General features: G+C 37.6%; 1 protein-coding gene across 6 annotated transcripts in view; it reads left to right on the forward strand.

Moving 5' to 3' along the window:
- The window catches only part of FSTL4 (follistatin like 4), a 513,621-nt gene that overhangs the window by 294,297 nt on the left and 200,589 nt on the right, over positions 1–18,735 (forward strand). For all 6 annotated transcript variants that reach the window (XM_070739266.1, XM_070739267.1, XM_070739268.1 and 3 more), the window contains 2 exons: positions 2,131–2,318; positions 5,180–5,300. In XM_070739266.1, the coding sequence (XP_070595367.1) occupies positions 2,131–2,318; positions 5,180–5,300 (309 nt within the window). The remainder of the gene's footprint in view (positions 1–2,130; positions 2,319–5,179; positions 5,301–18,735) is intronic.

The raw sequence follows: 18,735 nt of genomic DNA on the forward strand, positions 1-18,735 counted from the left end.
AAACAAGTCAGTGGAGATTTGAGTGAATGTGTTATGATCCGCTAGCAGCCCATGCAGCTGGTAGCGGATCTTGTGCAAGATGAAGCCGATGAGGTGATGTGCAAGCGGCCTGTACAACTGGCACCTGAGTCAGACTGTGAGGAGGTTGGCAAGGACTCGGTGCCAGAGGCAGGGGCTCAACCAGAGCCTTTGGAGCCTCTAGCATCTCATATCAGTGATGAGGAAGAAGAGTAGGAGCCTTTTCTTAATGCATGAGCACGCAGAGCTGCCAAAAGGCAGGAATGGCTATTCTGCAGAAGGTCTCCTCAGGAGTAGGCTTGGGGCTAATTGGTCACTCCCTAAGACTACTTAAGGAATGACAAAGACGGAAAAAACTCTTCAGGAAACAACTTGTTTGATAGTTTGTTCATTCATGTGCCTCTTGTTTGGAAAACCTCTGTACGGCTTATCTGTTTTGGCTTCCATTTTGTGGACTGACTCCAGGCATCTTGCCAATCTCCATAATCCAGGACTAATTACTTATCTTTATTTTATTACTTTATGGACTTATGCCCGCTGTTAATTCCGTATAATTAATTATGTTATTTTTTTCAAGAAAAGGCTGATTTAAGATTTGTTTGTGTGTGAACACTACTAAGCCAGTTTATTACTTGTGGTTAATCAATTAAATATAGGTTTGAACAAACTGTGTGCGTGCTACGTTTTATCTGATGTGTAGCTGGGGCAGAGCAAGATAGCTGGTTCATCCAAATTACCCTTCTCTCAAAATCCAGCAGATTCCCACCCTTTTAGCCTTTAGAAAATCATGACAATCTTGTTGTTTCTCCTGTTGCTGGGATAGGATGAGACTGGAGTCCAGCAATTGTTTGGTTTGATAATTTGGATATTGTAAGCTACAGAAAACCTGGTTTTCTAGGTTTCTTGTCTTTGGTCTTATTATTTTATTTTTATTTGTTATTTATTAAATTTTAATGCCACCCCTCTCCCCCATAAGGTGACTCTGGGGGGCTATTATTGCTATGAGCCCTTCAGGAATGGATTCTACAAGATATGCAGCCAATACAGTCTTTTCAATAATAAAGAAAAAATAGCACAGGCATGATAAAAAGTCACAATGTATTGAAAGCATTCTTGTATTTTAAAATCAATTATTATTCCATAAGAGCACATGCCTGAAAATTAAGGATTTTTCACTTAGAAAGTTGAAGTCCATCATGCAAATTGCATTTGCAAAGGTGAACATAGAACTTGATAACTCTGTATTTTCTTTTGAGAATCACTGCTTCCTGTCTGAAGACTTAGAGCTCATTTTACTGATGTTGTAAAAAAAAAAAGCCATTCAGTAAGCCAGGAACATGAATTCAAGGCCATTTGAATTATTATTATTGTTGTTGTTGTTATTGCAATACAGGGAAAAAAATTGGATTGTGCCATGGCAATACACACATGTATTAAAACTGAATTTATTTAGTGGGAGGAAAAAGGACAATGCTTTTGAATCATATAATTTTGTTTTTGTCCTTCGGTCACACAACCTGTACATTTACTATAATGTCTACAGCAAATGTAATGCAATTAGCACAGGGGTGGGTTCCAACTAATCTTGCTGCCAGTTCACTTATTTCTGCGCCATGCAGGCGCACCTCATGGGTGTGGGCATGCGGAGATTTGCATGGATGCATTGCATAGTACAAAAAGACCCTGATTTTTTTAAAAAAAATGCTGAAAACAAAATGGCAACCCAATGCACAGTGCTGGAAACTCAGCTTCTGCACATGTGCAGAAAAAAAATATTCAAAAATATTTTTTTAAAAAAGTCAAAGAAAAGATGGCGGCACCAACAGACTGGCACCAACCAGTGGGTAGTTAACACCCCTGAATTAGCAAATTATTCTGTTTTAAATCTGTCTGCTTAGTATAGTTCTATAGTCAGAAAAATTAAAATGTTGATGAACTTCCTTGGAAGAAGCGGTTTAGAAGGGGGTGAAAAAAAATCCATCTTTAAAGGAATGGATTTCTCATGTACAATCTTGAAAACTGATGTCAGCTTGTTTTATTTTTCTGGGGATCATAGCCTTGAAATTTGTCACACAGAAGCACCTAGACAGGTAATGATGTCTTGTCTTTTAGGTGATGCTTGTACAATGGCAGACTACAGTCAACTAAAGGGGATTCTCCTGGATCTTCAGTCGCATCGCCTGAGGCAGCAATACCAGCCAGGAGAAGACAGAACCCAAAAACGCTTCTTAGTCGAAGATATGTTTAATTACTTGGATATAAATGGTGATGGGCACCTCAGCAGCTCTGAATTTGCTCAGGTTAGTTGCTATCTGATGAAAACTGAAATAGGAAGTGGATTGTCAAGGTGTAAATTGAATGTAACCACAACAAACCTATTTTTGTAATAGCCTTTTGTACATACATACAAAGTCAGAAATCTATAACTGAGAATAAGTTTTATTATAAATAATAATAATAATAATAATAATAATAATAATAATAATCAGACTGATTTATTAGATTTGTATGCTGCCCCTCTCCAAAGACTGATAACCATGTTGAGCTTTATTATTATGGCTCATCACACAGTCAGCCAGGTGAGTAGACTGGATTTGGCATTTTGGCTTTGCAACTTAGAGCTTCAGTGGCACAATGGTTAAAGTGCAGTACTGCAAGCTACTTCTGCTAATCACTGGCTGCCAGCAGTTTGGCAGATCAAATCTCAGTAGGCTCAAGGTTGACTCAGCCTTCCATCCTTCGAGGCAGGTAAAATGAGGACCCAGATTGTTGGGGACAATATGCTTACTCTCTATAATCCGCTTAGAGAGAGCTGTAAAGCACTGTGAAGCAGTATACAAGTTAAAAAAAACTTGTATACAATTGTTTGCAGTGTTATGTTAAATCTTTGAGCTGAGAATGATGGACACCAGACAATTCTGTGTATTTCTAGCATCAATATTGGGAGATCAAAAACTGTGTTGGAAGACAGTAAAAATAAACATTCATGATTGCCATTATATTTTTTGCAAGAAATAGCAGCCAACTATTATGATGCCACTCAGAAGCAATATATTTTGGTCTGCTATCTTTGGAATGATGGCATGTCATCATTAGGAATTAAACCCTGATTAGGTCTGTTCTGTTTAAGTTTCCTATTTAATTTCCCAATCCAGTGAATATATTTCAAAACATTAATCATAAATCCAGAGTACGATTTGTCAGATTAAGCCATGAACATTATTGTTACAAATAAAAGTCTTATTTTATTTTGAACAATTAAAAAGGCCAGCGTGTTTACAATAATTCTTTGAAGGGATTTCTTTTCTTGGGCTTTCAGACTGGTCTTGTGACCACTTAGAAGCCATATAAACATTTTAAATCTGTAAATCAACACTTGCAGACTATCTCATGAAAATATTCTCATCAAAGTTAATCCTGCATCCTATGATCATGATAAATGTTATTAGTCACAATGAGTACTGCAATATCATAATAAAACAGCAGCTTACAGAATGAAGAATATGGATACTCCATAAGCCATATGTAAAATGATGGTTGGCTTTAAATAGCTAGATATCAGCTGTCTTATGGTCTGAAAGCACCCGTTCCAATGCTGTCTAACTAGCCTTGGAAAGACAAGCTGCCCATCTTAATTATTATAGTAGCATGGCATATATTTGAGATGTTTTTAATGGGTTGTTTAGCAAAATCAGCTCCTTGGCTGAATCGTTGTGATAGATCAAAGCAGGGCAAACTAACAGCCAATATGCCTTTAACTCTTGACTGAGCACTAATTGGTTGAACGTATATGTAATAATATTTGTCTGGCTTAGAATACCATAAAATGACCTTGTACTGTGTGATTGAATTACAAAGCAAAGTGTAAATGTATTCTTACATTATGACTAACTACTATATGTCATAACTATACTAATAGAAGAATTGATCTTCATTATTTTATTGGCAAAACGCCCATCATTATAGTTAGTATGTGCTAGTGGGTGCATTTGGAGAGATGTTTATATATTGCTAAGCTGTTCTTTCATTCAGATTCTCTTGCACTGGTGAGACAATCAGTTTCTTGACTACAAATTTTACTCCCTCACACACACACACCTTATATAAGCCATTAATTGGAATGGTAGAAAATAAAGTGACACTAGTGAATTATGAGCTAGATATAGTTTCCTGGAGCTTCTGATTTCTGATGTTGGAAATTCAACCTTCTTACATTTTGAGGGCTCACTCCAGGTCTTTTCTTTCTCATCATTCTAGAGTAGTTTTCTCCAACTTGCTATTCTTCAGATTTGTGCCCTAGGGATTCCTGGTTTCTTGTTCCAAATTAACTAGGAAACACCAGGCTAATGAATATCAAACAATCAAATTTGAATAACAAATTATTGGCGAGGGAGGGAGGAGGAGAAATGGACTTATAGCTCTGAGAAAAGGGCAAAGCGTGAACGTGGGTGAATATATTATAACTGTATAGATCAGAGGTGGGTTCCTCCCAATTCAAACCAGTTCTATAGAACCATTAGTAACTTGGCGGTCTGGATTGCCGAAACCGGCAGCAACCCAGTCCCACCACGCCCCAGAGCCAGTTCTCTCAGCCGCACCAGAGGTGTCACCATTTTGGTGTTTTGCTTCTGTGCACGCGTGCAGAACATGTACTTCCATTAAGATGCAAACTGGTGGGGAAGGTAAGTAGAACCCACCCCTGGTATAGATCTAAAACTAATGGCAAGGGATTTTGGCAGATATCATTAAAGCAACAATATCAAGTTACATTGACAGTGTGTAATGTAAAGAAAGTCCACTCTGATAATTGAGCCTTCAAAAAGTCTGCTGTTGGTTTCTTCTCTGTAAAGTTAAGGCCAGGCTGTTACAAAGGAACAGTGGCCTATTTTGAATTCTGATATTTAATTTTTCATGCATTTTGCATTCAAAGTTTTCCTCCCTCCCTTCCTTCCTTCCTCCCTCCCTCCCTCCCTTCCTCCCTTCCTTCTCTCCTTCTTCCAGAAATGCTCTGCATGGGTTAAAATGTTTAAAATAACAATAAATAAATATTATAAACAAATAAATAAATATTTAAATATTTTTAAGGAACATGACCCTCTGCTATTCATATAATTAAAATGATAAATGTGAATAATTCTATTGCTATTTTTTTTATTGATAGTTGAAAAAAAAGGAAGATCTGGAAGATGACTTCTTGAATTGTACTCCAGAAGATCTTCTTCGTTTTGATGATTACAACCATGATGGTTACCTGACTCTGCAGGAACTTTATACTGCATTCCGTAAGTAATAACTTATCTCTGTGTTTATCTTTCTCTTTTGCTGTTGCAGAATGAAGGATAGAAAATGGTCTTTTCTTGCAGGGAGCCAGTAATATTTGTCTTCCTTGAACTTTCATAGAACTTCCTAGGCAATGGTTAATGCATGTTTTGTGTGCCATCATTTTCAGTAGCAAATGACTCCCAGCAGTGAAGATCTGAGAGAGAGGATATTTGAATAGTGAAGGGAGATTAATACAATCAGTTCAAGGAGCTGTATATGCTCGGTTCCTGCATTTGCTTTAGGGACAGAGGGATGTTAAAAGATCATGCAGAAGAGAGAAAATCTGAGGATCACCTTTTATTAATTGGTGAAGACAAGCTAAGTGTGCACTGGTCAGTAAAAGGAGGACCCAGATTGTTGGGGGCAATATGCTTATTCTCTGAAAACTGCTTAGAGAGGGCTGTAAAGCACTGAAGTGTTATATGAGTCTAAATGCTATTGCTATTCACTGTGATTCACAATTTCTTCTATAATTTTACTTAGTTTATATTCTTGTTCTAATCTTATCTATTTGTTTATTTGTTTGTGGTAAGGTATACATTGTTCTTAAAGAATTATGGTATGTTATTGTCATTGCAAATGCAATTTGGCTTCTTGATGAATAGATAACTATTTAAACTCAGAGATATAGGAGTGATTTCAGTGTAAGTAGTAAAGCAAGGCTCCCTTTTTGTCAGCCGAACTATTGTTAATAATAATTTATGGAAACAGATGTCCGTGCAAAATTGCTTTAGCAATAGCTTTGGTCATTATTTATTTGTTTGTTTGTTTGTTTGTTTATTTATTAAATTTTTATGCCGCCCTTCTTCTTAGACTCAGGGCGGCTTACAACATGTTAGCAATAGCACTTTTTAACTTTCATCACTTTTTAACAGAGCCAGCATATTGCCCCATTATTGTTCACTGTTATTTGCAATATTGGCAATATTACGTGTTGTGGTTAGCTCTGGCCCAGCTCTGGATGTGGGGGAGACATCCACATGCCGCAGGCCTGTTTTGCTCCCGGTGGAATCTGCTGATGAAGGCTCCTCTGACCAAGAAGACATGAGTGACAGGGAGGAGGAGAGTTTGGCAGACAGCTCAGAAGGAGATCAATTATCTATATCCTCCTTGGATTCAGAACAAGAGTTAATGATACAGCCATGCATGTGGAGAGCGATGCATAGGAAGCAACAACTGAGAGATTATTATCAAAGAAAATGATGCCACCTGTGGTTAGGTGGGGCTGTGGTAATTAGTGAGGCTGCTATAAATAGCAGCGTGTGGGTTTGGCCATTGTGGAAGATTATCTGATCGTTGTGTTTCGTGCCTGTCTTGCTTTGTGTGTTGATTTTTCCCCACTTTGAAACTAAAGCAGAGCAAAGTGTGTTTCACTTTGTGAAAGAAGGAGGACTGTGAATTGCCTCACAGCTGCAAGCTAAGTATCTAAGAACTGAGAAGGGACTTGTACAAATTACCAGGTTGTTTGGAGACGAGTGCTCTTTGCTATACAAAAAGAGTGCTTAGTTTATTTGAATTTCCATTATAAAGAACATTGTTTTGAATTTTCAAACGTGTGTGTCTGAAATTTGTACCTTTGAATTTTTGGGAGGATTCTACCAGAGAGCCCGACAGAACAATTATGTAGAAAGTTATTTCTCGTTATAGACATGAAAGGAACAGTTTGCTGATGTTAATGTTCAACTCCTCTTTCTCTACTAATATAAAAAATCTTTGTGACACTTGGTTTGTTTTAGCATTGAGAAATATGAGAGTTTGCCAGGGAGGTTTATGGTTTTCTTTTAATATCCATCAGAGAATTGTGTCAATAAAATTCTTTTCATGTCTATATTGTGAATAGGTAACAGTATTTGAAGAGCTTCTAAACATGACTCTTTAACAATTTTTTATCCAATAAAAAGCCATATTATTTTTATGTCAAAAGATCATTTTAATGTGATATTTAATGCTGCAATGATGATGATTGAATCACTCTCCAGGGTTCCCATCATCTCAACTCTCATAAAATCCAAGTGTATTTCATAATAGACTTGTCCCTTTCCTAGCTACTGTGATCTGCACTCAATTAATTTCAGCCTTGAACTCTGATATTTTTGAATTATAGCTTCTATGGCCTCCTGGTTCACTTAATCTAGATCTCATAATTACAGTGGAAAGTGCATTTAGACCTCACAGATAACATGTAGCAAGAGTCTATTGTTGCCACTCTGTCTCTATTCCGGATCTCTGGCATTATTGTGTATGTTTGCCCTAGAAGAAGAATGTAGCATGGAAGATTTAGAGGTACTTCCTCCCTTTGACTCTTCTTGGCAAATTTCCAGATATATCACAACATTTCTGATAGTTCTTTAAGGAAGCAGAGAAATAGAACAAGATGAGTTCAGTAAGACACAGTTATTTATCACTAGTTCAGATATTGCTTTGTAGATGTTAGATCCCTAGAGGACATAGTCAATTGTACCCAGAAGTATTTTCTGTAGGATTCTGATGTTAAGAATGTATATCTCAGGAAGATAATATTAATTTGTTTGAAATACTTCTGCTTTTAGGAGTTATGGAGACATATATTGATTTAGTCTCCCTTTAATGTTTGGAATTTGAAAATGAAAGTTCTACTTTTACCCTGGGAGTTATGTAGCTAGCAGTATTTTATATCATGAATACCTCCCTGTTCCAGATTTACCACGTGAACATGAAAATGTTCAAAAAGACAAAAAGAAAAGAGAAGCCTCTTGTTTTTATAAAGCTATTTAGAGGAACTGTTTAAGGATCTGGAAAACTGTCATGTCTAATTATCATACTGGATTTGTTCCATGTTTTTACATGTTTTTATTAGTGGAAGTAACACACACTGCCAAGTTTCTAGAATAAAAGCTATGACACAAAAAAGAACATTTGGTAATAAGATGATGTAAGAGAGCATTTTGAATTGGAAACATTTTTAAAGTGCTCCAAGTGTGAATCAAAACACATCTTTTGAAAATTTTAAGATCCATTAAATGATCTATGTATAGGAGATGAAAATATATATCTATAAAATTTGTGAAAAATCTATATTTTCTTTTTTTAAAATTTTTGTGTTTTGTGATGTCCTTTTGTTACAATTATTGAATTTACTCACAGGGTGAGTAAACAAAATGTCTGTTTTGAAACTTCTGGCTACTCTGAAGACTGTAGTTGGGTTGTAGTCAGTGAAGGGCTGCTTGTCTTCGGCACTATCGGTGTGCCCTCTGAGGCAGTCGTGGGCACTGGTGCACCTAGCAGGTGCACGCATGCCAGTCGGCACGAGATTTGGCTTCTGTGCATACGCAGTAAGCGAAATCTTGCATGAGGATGCTTGCGTGAGTGAGATTTCGGTGCACAGAAGCAAAAACCTGGCAGAAATCACTGAAATGACGCTCACGCAAGTGTCCTCACATGAGATTTTACTTACTGTGCATGCGCAGAAGCCAAATCTCATGTGGAGGTGCATGTTTGTGCATTGGGGGAACGCAGCTGCGCATGCATCCTGGAATTTCCTACTGGGACGGAGGACCTGACCACACTGGCTGCTGCCCATCATTGGCTTTGGTTTTACGGCTTTCAAGGGGGCTGATCTTTTTCCATGCCAAACTAACTTAGGTTCTACTATGGCAGCATTTGTCACATCCCTGCTCCTATTGGTCTAGACCAGTGATGGCGATCAAACCTTTTTTTTTCTTGGGTGCCAAAAGAGCATGCACACATGCTATCACGCATGCATGAGTGCCCACACCCATAATTCAATGCCTGGGGAGGGCAAAAACAGCTTCCTCCACCCCCCACCCCCGGGAGGCCCTCTGGAGGCCGGAAATGGCGTGTTTCCAAAATTCTGGTGGGCCCAGTAGGCTCATATGAGGCTCCAAAGGCTTCCCTGGAGCCAGGGGAGGGTAAAACCACCCTCCCCCATCCCCCCAGAGGTTCTCTGGAAGTCAAAAATGCCCTCCCAGAACCCTTATGCGAGCCAAAAATCAATTTGCTGGCACACACATACACACTAGAGCTGATCTAGGGCCCCGAGTCTGCGGAGAGGGGCGGCATACAAAATAGATAGATAGATAGATAGATAGATAGATAGATAGATAGATAGATAGATAGATTAAACAAACAAACAAACAGCTCACGTGCCAGCAGATATGACTCTGCGTGCCACCTTTGGCACCCGTGCCATAGGTTCGCCATCACTGTTCTAGACTGAAACAAAGATGAGACCAATGAGTTGGTGGGCCACTTGTAGCAAAAAACATCACAAGACCAAAGAAAACTGCTTGCAGCTGCACAATTGCCAGCTTTTCTTGTAAGTTGTTTGATTTTTTTTTAATGCTGCAGGCACATTAAGATTCATATGAATATATACTGCTTAAAAAAATAAAGGGAACATTCAAATAACACATCCTAGATCTGAATGAATGAAATATTCTCATTGGATACTTTGTTCTGTACAAAGTTGAATGTGCACAACAGCATGTGAAACTGATTGTCAATCAGTGTTGTTTCCTAAGTGGACAGTTTGATTTCACAGAAGTTTGATTTACTTGGAGTTATATTGTGTTGTTTAAGTGTTCCCTTTATTTTTTTGAGCAGTGTATATGTGTGTGTGTGTGTGCGTGCGCGCACGCGCGCACCTCAGGACAGTCGTGACTCCTGGCAACTGCCTGAACATATCTCAGGCAGTTTTCTTGGCAAGATTTTGTATAGGCTGCTTCTTCCTATGGCTGAAGGGATTGACTGGCCCAAGGTCACCCAGCTAGCTTTGTGTCTCAGGCAGGAATAAAACTCATGTAAAACTAGCTTTGTGCCTTAACCAGGCTACACCAAACTGGCTCTCTTGTTGCTTATACGACTATGGTGCTGTGTTGTGTTGTGTTGAATTGTTCTTTATTTTGCAGATAAATGCCGATCAATTTCCGGTCACAATTCAAAGTGTTGGTTATGACCTATAAAGCCCTTCACAGAGTTGGCCTTCTCTGGGTCCTGTCGACTAAACAATGTCATTTGGTGGGACCCAGGAAAAGAGCCTTCTCTGTGGCAGCCCCGACCCTCTGGAACCAACTCCCCCCAGATATCAGAGTTGCCCCCACCCTCCTTGCCTTTCGCAAGCTCCTCAAAACCCACCTCTGTCGTCAGGCATGGGGGAATTGAAATTTTCCCTTCCCCCTAGGCTTATAGAATTTATACATGGTATGCTTGTATGTATGATTGGTTCTTTAAATTGGGTTTTTTTAGATTATTTTTAATATTAGATTTGTTTACATTGTCTTTTTTACTGTTGTTAGCCGCCCCGAGTCTTCGGAGAGGGGCGGCATACAAATCTAATAAATACAAATTCAAATATGTCCCTACATTCTACTTTATTTCACATAGAAGGCTTGCTAATGACTGCAGTGGTTTTGTAAAGATGATGCATTTTGGTTGGGTTGGTTTACGTACCCTTTTCCATATTCTTGCAATATGTGTGCACTTAGGAAGCACCAGCAGTGTCCCCCCCCCCCGCTTTTCTTTTATTATTTTGTTTACAGCCAGAAGCCATCCCTATGTGTGAAGAAAAAAAATCAGGGAAAAGAACACAACTGTTTTTGCTGGGCTTCTATATGGCAGGCAAGCAGCAAAGCAAAACAATTCGTGCCTGCACAAAATTGGCCAAAGAGTTGGGTTAAAAAACAACAACACAAAAAGCATATATAAAAGATAGGTCAATTAAAAAGGAATGTTATAAAAAAAATTATCTGCTCCCTGTTTTGGATTCCTTTCATTCTATCTTCAAGGGGAAAAACTAGTGGATTCTCACCATTAGGATGGGAATGAACAATTGCCAGGCTGCTGGGAATGAAATCAAACCCAGGACAAATGGCAACTGATTCTGACTATGAAGAGTTAGAATTTGGCCTTGGGAGAATCTTAATGGTGATCCAAACAACTTTTGTAGAGAAGATAGCATCAAATTTCCTAACTAAGCAATCCTAGAAGCATTGATTATACTAAAAACATTCTCCAGATACTCGGCCATTGTTGGAAATGTCTGTTTTACTTCCTGGTTTGTGTTTCTGTGTTCTCATTTTCCAAGTTGGTCCATTCCTTTGTCCTGTAAATGGACCTGTGGTTTAATATTGATGTGGATTCTGTGGCTTTCTCTAGTATTAGACACAAAGCTTGCTTCTCAGCTCTCTTTTCGCTGCCCTCAAGCTGTTTCCAGTCCATATTCATTGTTATCTCAGTAAGAATTTTGTTGTGCTCTGAACAGATCTCGGCCTCATTTATAATTCTTTGAAACAGATTATCTCTACTCTGGGTAATTTATGATAACCCAATTAAAGCTGACAGAATTGTATAAAGCATCTTTCCCTTTACCTGCTTTTAGGCAAAGCTTTGCATAGGACACTGTCCTTGTATTGTAATCTGTTGAATTAATGATTAAGATGATTTATTTAAAGAAATTGAAATTATTTTTTCTTCATTCTTTCTATTTGGAGGTGGAGCTTTTCTAACATCAGATTCTAAACCAGAAAGATTTTTCAGGTAGATTTGAAATAATTGTCTTGCTCTTTTATTGTTTTCAAAAATATTTTAAAATTCATGCCCATGGACAGTTTTATGCAATTTTGAGGTTAAATAGCTGTAATATTTATGCTTGTGTACTGGATAAAACAAAGGAGTAACAACTGCTTTCAAATTCTATTTCCTAGGTCTAGAAACTGTTGAGATTTGTTTACATGGACCCAGAATACTGAAGTACTTATTTTTTTTGTTATAACAAGAGAAAAAGGTCAGCAAAAACTTAAAATGGGCCTATTTTATTCTTTTATTTATGCTTGAAATAAAACAAAACATTATTTTGCATTCAAGCCTCTCCCATAAATTGAATTAAGCTCACCTGAGAGATACTTAATAAGAGTATATTTATATAAATTGTTCTCAAAGGGGAGGATAATATAGAATGAGCTAAATTGCAACATTTTCAGGTTGCCTAAAAATGGGCAATGATATCTGAGAAAAAGTTGAAGAAGTAATATAGAGCTGAAGGGTTAGCATTATACTGTAAGTTAAACATAAAATGATCTTCACTACTCCATCATGAGCCATGGTCAGAAGTGGGTTCCTCCATTTCCGAACCAGTTCTTTAGAACCAGTAGTGGGAATTCCCTCCCACTCGCCGAATCCACACACTCCTGAATCGACTCTCTTGGCTACGCCATCTTTTTTTTTTCTTTTGCTTCTGTGTATGTGCAAAGCAGAGTTTTTAGGACTGAGTATGCACATGCACCCACGTAGCGCATGAGGAAGCAAACCAGCAGTAAAATAAATTCTAACCTACCCCTGGCCATGGTGGCACAGTGATTAGAATGTAGTACCTCAGGCTACTTCTGATGACTGCCGGCTGACTACAATTTGGTAGTTTGACTCTAACTGACTCAAGGTTGACTCAGCCTTCCATCCTTCTGAGGTCAGTAAAATGAGGAGACAGACTGTTGGGAGCAATATACTGACTCTGTAAACTGGTTAGAGAGGCCTATAAACACTGTGAGGCAGTTATATGAGCAAAGAGATATTGCTATAGTCCTATGATAGTTTTCAGTGCAGTCTTTCACAATAAGGCTATATACTACTATGTGTATTTCTGAGCTGATGGGATATGGATGTTCACAGTGCATTGATTTGCAAGACAAATCTCTAGGTTAGAGTCTTCACTTGTTTACAATTGTGTGATCATTATTAGTGGAGACATAATTATATTTGATTAATTATGGGTGCTGTTTATTTATTTTTATTTTATTTATTGGATTTGTATGCCACCCTTCTCCGTAGACTCGGTACATAATTAACTTTGTTGTTTGTATGGCATACTAGCCAAAATATGTTAAAACTGACTACTTCTGTCCTGATTTTTAGCAGTTGGTGAATACATGGAACAAAGTGAAGGCATGGGTTTAATAGTTAATGAAATGCCTAAAATATATGTGTGGGATGAATTTATTTCACCAGTACAAGCTCATAAAACAGAAGGATTGTCAAATCTTTCTTTCCCAAATCTCTCTGTTTCTTTATAACCAGACTCCACCCTTGAGATATAAACTAGGTATTTTTTTTATTTCCATCATCTATCTTCAGGGTGGGTGGGTCAGTACATCTGGCATCTACCAAATTCTCATTATCTTTGTCTAGGCAAATTCTCAATCTTTCCCCACCATTTCGTCAGAACTGAAGAAGCTTCTTGGATGAGAAGCTAAATATTTTCAAGGAAGAAAGCCAAGAAAATCCAGTTCATAACTTTGTTACATTTTTGACAGTTAAAATTTTAAATGTTGAACTATGTTCTATATTGCAATCCACATGCTACACTATGTAACTTAAGAGTTATATGATTCAAGATTTCAGCATGTCTGCCCCTATCTGTTCTGCTGGCATGTTTCAACCGCCCGTAATTACAGGGTAATTAGTCCAGGAAGACACACACCACACGATAATAGGAAAACCCAAAAGTTTTTATAAACAGAAAAACAGAAACAGCTCCCTTTTTAAATGTCAAAGGGATTTTCTGGTACACACAAGCCACAGGTTAAATGCAATCCAAGTGCTCACCCAATAATTGGGAAATTGAGTCCAATTCTAAAGTCCAGAGATCTTGAACAGCACAAATTCTAAAGTCCACAATCTTGAACAGCACAAAAACCATGATCTTGACGAAACAATGAATCAGATAAACTGCCATGAGGCTAAAACACCAGGTTGCACTTTTATCTGTAGCACTAATTACAGCAGCCCCACCCAACCACAGGTGGCCTCATTTTCTCTTGTAATAATCCTTCAATTGTTGTCTCCTATGCATCACTCTACGCATGTGTGGATTCTTGTTCAGAATTAATTTTTGTTCAGAATCCAAGGATGATACAGATGATTGATCTCCTCCTGGGCTGTCTGCCAAACTCCCCTCTTCCCTGTCACTCACGCTTCCTTGGTCAGAGGAGGCTTCATCGGCAGATTCCATCGGGAGCAAAACAGGCCTGCGGCATGTGGATGTTTCCCCCACATCCACCTGCACATTCCTTGGGGCAGGAGCTGGGCCAGAGCTAACCACAACACTATCCTTCAAGAGGTAGATTACACAGCCAGAAATAACTTTATATCTTTGAAAAAGAAAAAAAGACTATAAAAATCTTATAGTCTTTTAAATGTTAAATATCCAAAATGTTAACATTCAACAGTGAAGTAGATACAATAAATTAAACTTCTTTTCAAATTATAAAGGAAAACACGATTAAAAAAGAAAATTTTATTAGACAAGATTTAATGGTCCAAGGGGATCATACGATACCACCGCTCTGCCAATAAACGAGCATTCTCAAAGGATCTATGTAAAGATACCAGAGAAAGTTTTAAATTAATTAAGTATCAGAAAAGATTATAAGGAGAATTTATTTTTTTCATGCACATTTCGTGGCCCCACATAAAAGCCTGAAATAAATCCAATTACTGAACTTATTCAGAGAAATAAAAACAACAGGAAATGTTAGCACAGCACAGTCAAAGAAATTATTATTAGCAGAGATTTCTGCCTAAACCTATTATCTTTTCTTAGAACTAACATAGCCCTGAAACAGATGTCCTTTTTGTCTTTGTTTACTGGGCCTTCTCCAGTTCCCTGGCAAGTTCAAACTTTGAACAGAAGCTGTATCTTTTCCCAGCTCACAGCTTCTTTTTCCTTTCCCTTCCCTAACTCTGTTTTTGTCTCTTTCTGACCTTTTTTTAAAAGGATTTAAAGTTTCTATGTCCATGAGGAGCTGGGTAGCATCTCTCTCTGGCTACAAGGCCAAAAAAGAAAAAGGCAAAAACAACAGATCTCTTCAAGGCACTGTGGATTTTAAGTCTGTGGTCTGTGCTGTAGGAGATGTTGATTAGGATTGTCTCAGTTCTGGAATGGAACTGTGCATGTTATGGTCCAGTGAATAGTAATAGTGAAACATAATTTGGAGAGCAAAGGAGGAATATTCTCTAGCAATAAATTCCTTCCCATTGGCAGGCAAATTCTGTTGGATTTTATCCTGTTTTCCTTGCCCCATTACTCCACCAATTTACTCAAAGTCATATTTTCATTCCCAAATTAACTCAGTGGGGGCAATTCAAAAATAGCAGGTGGAATTTATCTCTACATACTCTCCTATTTTTTTGTCTTTTGGAGTGGAATACAGTGACAAGTGACTGCCAACAGACTAGTATCAATGAGTTGTTCCTAACACCTTTCATGGCGGTATTGGTGCAGAATAGAGAGAAGATTTTTTTAAAAAAAATTGTGTTGAGCTTGCTAGGTATTAAATAAAGGAAGCGGCCTTCTGTCTTTAAAAAAACATCTATACTGGAAAAGTATTTAGATATCAGTATCATATTTGAAAGAATATGACGGCTCAGACATTCAAGTTCAGAAATGACATCACAAAACATTGTTTTGGAAACAATGGTCAAAAGAAAAATATTGCATAGTAAGTATCAGTGTTTAGCTCTATAATCTTGTTTAATTCACTTGGAACAGAAGTACAGTTTTCCAAAAGCCATCCTTTCAGATTGTTTAGTTAGCATTGTTTATGCTGTCTTCTCTTCTAGTTTTTATATAGGATAGCAAAGTGTACGTTCCCCCCACCCACCCACATTTCCAGGGCAGGCATAGTCCAGTTGAGCGCTATCATTGTTCAGATGCATTAAAAAAAGTTGGTTTTGCTTTTTTAAACATTGGCAAGTGCATTAAAAATAGTTTCTCAGCAGTCTTTGCAATCAAATGAATAAAGTTTGCTCTGTGACATCACCAATTCTAAGTACAGTGATACCTCGCCTTACGAACTTAATTGGTTCTGGAATGAGGTTTGTAAGGTTAAAAGTTTGTAAGACGAAACAATGTTTCCCATAGGAATCAATGGAAAAGTGATTAATGTGTGCAAGCCCAAAACTCACCCCTTTTGCCAGCCGAAGCGCCCGTTTTTGCGCTGCTGGGATTCCTCTGCAGCATCGCAAAAACACGGACATCCGGAGGTGTGGTGTTTCCCATGGAGGGGAGCCTCAGGGGAATCCCAGCAGCACAAAAATGGGCGCTTTGCTGGCAACAGAAGTCCAGAGGTGGGGCATCCCAGTGGTGGCGGGTTGGGTTTGTAAGATGAAAATAATTTGGAGGAAGAGGCAAAAAAATCTTAAACCCCGGGTTTGTATCTCGAAAAGTTTGTACGATGAGGGGTTTGTAAGACAAGGTATCACTGTATAATTTATTGTTTCTCAAAGTAATAGCTTTAGCCTTCTTTAGGTCTATCAACCTTTGTTACATTGCTACTCTTTGAATGAAGTTGGCCCTGTGGATTTGATGAGCAATATTATTAATTTTTCCCAACTACATTTGGTTTCTGAAATTTCCAATTTTCTGTATTTGCAGATGAAATTGTGAGAATATATCTTAACATGGCCTTCAGTTATTTCCATTTTGGTATGAATTGTTGAAAAAACTTTAAACAAAAGTTGTGGCTTTGAAACACATTCACATATGTTCCTAAAGTGGTTTATCAGTTATCAATTTTAATGCCATAATGCCTCTAATAGCAGATACCAAAGAATATATTCTAAAGCATACTTGTACTTTAGTTGCCTTCTGATGAGCTAATTGTCTATGGAGATTCTCAGTCATCCAGGTTGTGATTGTCCCAAAGGTGCTTTTTCAAGAGGCAACTGGACTTTCTGGTTTTTTCTTTGAAGACGTTTCGCTTCTCATCCAAGAAGCTTCTTCAACTCTGACAAAAGAAGTCAGAGCTGAAGAAACTACTTGGATGAGAAGCAAAATGTCTTCTAAGAAAAAACAAGGAAGTCGAGTTGCCTCTTTAAAAAGAACCTTTGAATAAGGACCTCATGTCATTGAGCAGTCTTCCTGAATCAAAAAAATATTAGGTTATAATTCTTATTTTATCCAGAAAATAATCATTATCATCAACACTGAAATAGAAAGATAATGGAATAAATTGGCAGTGATGGTCCCAGTGGTTACTGGCACACTGGATGCTATAAAAAAGCCTTGGATAACACTTAGAAATCTGCACATTGGGGGGGGGGATATAATGCCAATTATAATGCCACACAGCTTGAATCTGTGCATATACTATGTCATCATCATCATCATCATCAATATTTTTATACCTCTAGACTCCCAAAAATTCTCATGGTTAGCATGACTATGAGTGCTCTGGCTGGAAATGATACAAATTACAATTCAGTATATCTGGAAGTGATCAGGTTGGTTCCCTATTTATTACACAATTTGCAAGACAGAAGTTAGGGAATCCCTAACTAGATATCTTCCCAGCCACCAAATGGGAATCTATCACTCTCTGAGACAAACTGTCCAATTTCTGAATAATCCACCATTATTCTGCTTCCCTTACTAGGTAGCTTATATGCATTTCTGGTCATAGATTTTATTATTTTATTTTATTTCAAATATAACTTAAAATGTTTGTGGTGTTTGGCTTTCAGATATGCAAATCAACACTTTAGCTTGCGATCTCAATATGATGATTGCATACATCAAACAACCTTTGTAGGTAGGCTGGTAGATATAAACCTGCCTTTTTCCATATTGAACCTAACAATGAAGAACGGCTAATAGTAAATTATAACACGGAAGAATCACAATTAACTGGCTTGGAAACAATGCAGTAATTTGGAAATCTCATGGCCCAGCTGAGATAGACTTTAAATATGCTCAAATGGCTGCTTTTCTATAAAGCTACTCCGATTAAATTTGACTGAAGGTCATTAAAATTAACCAAGTCACTTTTGACTTTAATTTTATATCAATCTCTGATGAAATGAAGAGGGGAAAAATTTGGCAGATGGGATGTTCTGGCTGAAGAAATAATAATGCTGTCTTCCAATGCTAATCAATGTGGGCAGGTCAATTAGCAACACAAATGTGTCAGAAAGAAGGAAAACATGTATTCAGTCACAATGATTCCATCTTGTCAACATAGTGTGAATTCATAACATATCATTAACCTGAAGTTAAAGTCTGTGTAAATTATAACTCATTGCTCATTAGAATTTTCAAAAATGTCATTCACTTCTGATAGCTTGGGACAGGCAATGGAATATTTATAGGATCTCAGAAGGACATTTGAGTATATGATGACCTCCAATACATTTTAGAATAAAACATTTTTCTTAATTGTGGCCTCTAGTCACACAGTGAAGTAATCTATAGCTATAGTATATTCCAGTTTACTTTTTTTAAAAAACAATGAATAGGAATACATTCAAATATTGTGTTGAATATTTACTTTACTTACTTAATTTTGCAATTCCCTTCCCCAACTACTAATACTTAGTGTCAATTGATCATTTACCATCAGGTTGTTG

The sequence above is a fragment of the Erythrolamprus reginae genome, chromosome 2, assembly GCF_031021105.1.
Source record: "Erythrolamprus reginae isolate rEryReg1 chromosome 2, rEryReg1.hap1, whole genome shotgun sequence".
Classification (NCBI taxonomy): domain Eukaryota; kingdom Metazoa; phylum Chordata; class Lepidosauria; order Squamata; family Dipsadidae; genus Erythrolamprus; species Erythrolamprus reginae.